The sequence below is a fragment of the Trifolium pratense genome, linkage group LG6 (assembly GCF_020283565.1).
Source record: "Trifolium pratense cultivar HEN17-A07 linkage group LG6, ARS_RC_1.1, whole genome shotgun sequence".
In the NCBI taxonomy this organism is placed as follows: domain Eukaryota; kingdom Viridiplantae; phylum Streptophyta; class Magnoliopsida; order Fabales; family Fabaceae; genus Trifolium; species Trifolium pratense.
In genome coordinates this window covers 43,091,895-43,097,418 of record NC_060064.1, presented here as the reverse complement: position 1 = coordinate 43,097,418, position 5,524 = coordinate 43,091,895, and the positions used below count along the sequence as shown (strand labels likewise).

Below are 5,524 nucleotides of genomic sequence, written 5' to 3'. Positions count from 1 at the left end.
AAAATTACATTACCTCAAAATATTTTCTAATCTAAACACACTCTAACGAAATTTTTTTAGAAAAATCTAACTTAAAATCAACATTATAATGTGTAAGTTTTAATGATATTTACCATTTCATTTTGCGAACTAAAAACAAAGATTTATGAACCATTAGGTTTGATATAGTGATGAGAGATTTGAATAATATAAGTATGTTATGGGTTCGATCCTCTGCTTTATTGTAAAAAAAAAAATCTAAATAATATATAAGTGTTGAGTATAAAGCAAAATATGAGTGGAATGTCAAATACCCCTCTAAAATTTTAAATTCGTCAAATACCCTCATGAAATTTGGAAATAGACAAATACCCCATGAAATTATAAAACGTCAATCAAATTGCCTCATGCTTTGTTTTCTCCGTCTATTTTGATGATGTGACTGTTAACTGCATACGTGCCACGTCACATGAGGTGGGTAATTGATCAGGATACACATCACATAAGAGTAATTGACTAAAATTTGCAAAATCAGAGGGCTAATTGACTGAAATTAGAGCAATTAGCCCATTGGTTTTGCAAATTTTAGTCAATTATTACTTGTGACGTATATCATAATCAATTTCTCAGGATACACGTCTATTTTGATGATGTGATTGTAATGTGACACCACGTTGACAGAGGCCACTCATGCAGTTAACTGTCACGTCTTCAAAATAGACTCAGTAAACGGAGCAGAAAACAATTTGATTGACGTTTTACAATTTCAAGAAGTATTTACCTATTTTTAAATTTCAGGGGATATCTGACAAATTTCGAGATTTCAAGGGATCTTTACACTCGTAAAATAGACTAGAGGGAAAAAAAAAAAGCAAAGGTGCAACGTGTCATAAATTTATAGTTCACGGTGACAATGAAACATTACTTTTAGCCTTTGTCGCAAGTTCATCGTGAAAAAAAAAAGAAAGATGAAAACCTACGAAGCTTGTTGTTGTTGTTGTTGTTCTCATCACAGGGTCCTTTACGGACACCATAACACAATCTTGTCCCAAAAAGGAACAATTACAAACCCACAAAATTTCTCCATAATCTGAAAATGGGTCGTCGTCAAAACGACTCAGATTTCGGTAAATCAACCCTTTTCATTCTCTTCTTAATAGGTACAATCTCCTGTTCCGCGGTGTACCTTTTCCTTACTGTGGTCTTTGGTTCAATCCATGAATCCATGCCATCCATGCAGGATGTGACATTGGTTGAAAATTTTGATTTTGATGATTTGTTGAGTGAGGAAGAAGGAAAATGTTGTAAAGGGGTTGAACATTTGGAACTTTGGGGTGAAGCTGTAAAATGGGGTGATAAATTTAAGGTTAATTCTTCTGAGGATTGTTGTATGGCTTGTAAGAATATGTGTGGTGGTAGTGGTGGTGGACGTTGTTTGTGTAATTCTTGGGTTTGGTGTGGTGATAGAGATGCTTGTGGACCTAGATTTGGCGAGGTATTGTTGCAATTCTATCTTCTTCTATTTTGGTGTTAATACTATACTTCATAATTCATAATTGTGTATTTTGGTTCCATTTCAAAATTGTTTCTAGTCGGTATGATTGATTTTGACATGTTTGTATATTCTCGAGTAGAATTGATTATAACATCAAGCTAGAATATGGAGATTTTTCTTCACAATTGATTATTTAGGGCCCATTTGGAATGACATATTTTTGAGGTTATGCAAAACAACTTATACAAATAAATAAGCTTTTATGTATTATTTATAAGTTTGTTAAGCTATTTTATGAAATCATAGCTTATGAAGATACAATTTTTTACTAGTGAGAACTTATAAATTAACATAAAAGCTTATTTATTTGCATAAGTTAAAAAATAAGCTAATCCAAACGGGCCATTATTGTTCCATGACCCTGATAGCTACCTATCTTATTAGTAATAAATAATAATGCTTTCAATTTTTGCCTAATTTCCAATTGGTTTTTATTAGAATTATATTTTTCTGTTTACTTAATACTTGACATAATGAACTTGTAGAGAAGATTATCTCAAACATCATTTTTGATAGATATGAATCTTGGTGGTTGGTGTAGTCCCTTTTTGCTGTAACTGAACTATACTCATATATGGATTATGATTTATATTACTTGGTTTGACACTATAATCATTATAAAGATTAACTTTTTTAGCATCTGTAGCTTATTATTGTTGCTTGAAATGTAAAATTGTGTAAGGATTGGAAATTCATGTCTCTTAGGCATAGAATTTTATATGCACTTTATATAGTGTTATACCATTTTCTTCTTTCATTTCAGTGTTGGTTAAAACGACAAAAAGATGCTTTAAACCCTGAACGAGTAGACCCAGGAAATGAAAATATGTGGACTTCTGGATTTGTCTTTGATAAGGGCGAGGTGAGAATATTGTGTTATTGTAATTATTTCTCGCATTATTTTATATGCATTTACAAAAGTATTACATCTTTCATTCACTACAAGTTATTCCAATCCAACAATGTTTTGAGAATCCAGCTTTACGCTATAATCACTTCATTCTAAGAACTGGATATGTATTAATGAATTTTGTTTTTTCATGATCTTGAAAACTGTCCATGAGTACATTTAATTTGTAAGCAATGTTTTATGTCATGATAATGGTTTTTGTTCTGTGCTTTTCTTTACGCTATGTGATTGTTACATATTTATTTTTGTTACATACTTATCTTTTTATTATATATTTATACTTTTAGGGGGTTGTTGGTTTGGAAACTGACTATGGAATTCTTCGAATAAAAGTAAGTATTTCTCTACATGTCTACTTTGTTGTTTGTCTATGATGCTCATTGCACATTTTACCTTCTTATTTTGCACTGAAAATGCTTAATATGTCTTGCATTTTATCATATTTTCTATTGTCTATTTCATAATATTTAATCTGGCAAATGAGATATGTCCCTATCTAAAAAGCATGCAATTATCTGTAGATTGCTTATTTGGTTCTCAATGTGTTTGTGCATGTATGTGTCTAAGGCAGAGGGACAAAAAATTTACAATAATAAAGGAATTTTTTGAACTTATGATTATACTTCGTTTGGTTGATAAAATTCCCTGCTGATATCACCAGCCGAAGGTTTGAGCAGCATGGATTAAAGACATTTTATTGGGAAGAAGATCACTTTGAATACAATATATATAAAAATCTTTAAGGGTAGTTTTTTTTTTTGTTGTTGCATTTAAGCTTGGGATGCAGGTGCGCTAAAGTTGCTAGGAACATGGTTTCGTACTTGGGTTAGTAAAAGTCCAATTTGTTAACCAGAGTTCAGGACATGTTCGATATTAAAGTGCAAGTTCCTATAGACAAAAAGTGACTCATAAACTAGTGTTGTCAAATAGCGGCTACAATGGTGTGGAACTTGAACAAATCAGTATCGTTCCACAATAGTTATTTACACAAAGGTCTTGTCAAATAGCAGCTACAACAGCGCTATAGCATTGTAGCCTAGGTGAACTCGAGCAAACCCATTTTCTGTGATCCGCGATTGACAACACTGGTATAAACAGTACCGAGAAATAGTTATATCTTGAACATATTGCTTACAAGTTACATCATTACATCCTCGTCTTTTGCTCATACTTTCCTTTAGTTGGAGAGTGGCTGTGTCGGAGGGGGTAGTTAGATTTGAATTCTGCTTGTAGTTTTGCCCTTGTGAGATATGGATTCTATCATTTCTAGGTATCGGTAATGTTGTTAATGTGACTTATAATGTTGTTTCATAGTCGACATCTTGTTACAATGGCTTGAATGCTTACTGATATATGATTTCTGATAATCTAATGTTAATCTGGTTTTTAATAGATAGTTTGAATTGAAAGCTGGAAACTGAAAAATTGTAATGTCATCCCAATTAGTTTTTATCTATTTTTATTACTAGAGTTATATTTCCTAAACATTTTATGAACTTTCATTGCTACAGCTTTTGCCAGACTGTGCTCCACATTCTGTTGCCTACATTCTTGAACTGTTGGCATTGCCTCATTGTATTGGTTGCCAGATTTATCGTGCTGAAAGTCGGGGAAGTTTTTGGGATGCTCAGGGAAACCATATAAAAAAGGTAAGGTTCATCATGTGATTACGAGATCATAGGTATACGTTGTAAAATCAACCTTTCGAAAATACAAAGACTTTAAAATAGAGCTATAGTGGATCCTACCCTTTCCTAGACTTTGCAACTTTTACTTACACAAATGATTATGCAAAATCTTGCATGTATCCTTTCCCCTTTTTATGGTCTTAACCCTTCGGTTCCGAGGGGAAGGGGAGCCTATCAATCTAGAGTTCGGTTGTCAGGTAAGTAAAGTCTAACAAAGGATTGTTTTAGTCAGTATTTGAACTCGGGTTCTCCCGAACAATTTGTCTTTCCCCCTTTTAGATACCTAATGCGTGCTTGTTTTGAAATTAGAATTTAAGCACTACGATTGTAGTTTAATATTTGAATTTGAATGATGTAGGCTAAATTTGGACCTCCTTTTGCTCTAATTCAAGGAACATTGGAATCCCATGAATTTATGTTCAAAGATATTCCAAAAGAACATTGTCCTGCCATAAAACGAGGGTCTGTGGCATGGGTTGGTTCTGGTCCAGAGTTCTTCATCAGTCTTGCTAATCACAAGGAATGGAGAGATCAATATACTGTGTTTGGCTATGTTCTATCTAAAGATATGGAAATTTTAGAGAAAATTTCTCAGCTTCCAACTAAATCAGATGTTTGGAGTAACATTGCTGTCTCTATCTTGGAAAACCCAGTTATTTTACGGTTTCGAAGAATACACACATGAGCCATGAGGCGCATAATCTGTTAGATTGTTCATTGTTCCATTCATTCTCTCATAAATTTCTTTTCCCTTTATTAAGTGATCACGGTTTATCTATCAATCAAGGCGATACATGAAGGGATCTCGTCTCAAGTTCCTTCTCTACATGCTCGAATGCATAAAAAGGGATTCAAATAATTTAGGTATTCTGACGCCAAAATTATAGCTGATTCAGATTGCAAAACAATTAGAGTTAGGTATGCTGCTTCAACTAGTTTTTGATAGGTATGTGACTTTGAGGAATTTTCGTGATTTGTTTTTCTTTCTTTTCCTTTGAAGAAACTAATATAGATGTAAAAGAAAAAGAATGCATAGAGAAAATGAAAATAGGCTCTAAAGACACCAGAAGCATTAGTAGATTTTTTTTATACACTTTCGTGTACTTTTCTTTCTTTCTTTTTCACGGCAATATTTTAGGTCTTTGGCAGCACTGCTCTACCGACCAAGCAACGAATCTTGCGCTAGGACTTGGGAATCTAAAGCTAATTTGTGATCAAATGCTGATAAATTTAAATTGGTCAATGCGTTTAAACTTATTAGTATTTGGACATAATTTAGTAGTAGATTCCCAAGTGGATAAAAAAGCAAAAGCTACAGCTTAATTTTAATCACCTTATTCACAGAACCATGTTAAACTAGTGATCTGTTTTGCTTATCAAAAAAAAAAAAAA

At 32.9% G+C, this 5,524-nt stretch overlaps 1 protein-coding gene across 1 annotated transcript; it reads left to right on the top strand.

Moving 5' to 3' along the window:
- Positions 1–923: 923 nt before the first annotated feature.
- LOC123892726 lies at positions 924–5,221 on the top strand. The gene is made up of 5 exons (XM_045942580.1): positions 924–1,474; positions 2,298–2,396; positions 2,732–2,776; positions 3,956–4,093; positions 4,491–5,221. Exons 1-5 carry the CDS (start codon positions 1,076–1,078, stop codon positions 4,815–4,817), a joined length of 1,008 nt encoding a protein of 335 aa, XP_045798536.1. The 5' UTR covers positions 924–1,075; the 3' UTR covers positions 4,818–5,221.
- Positions 5,222–5,524: the final 303 nt, after the last annotated feature.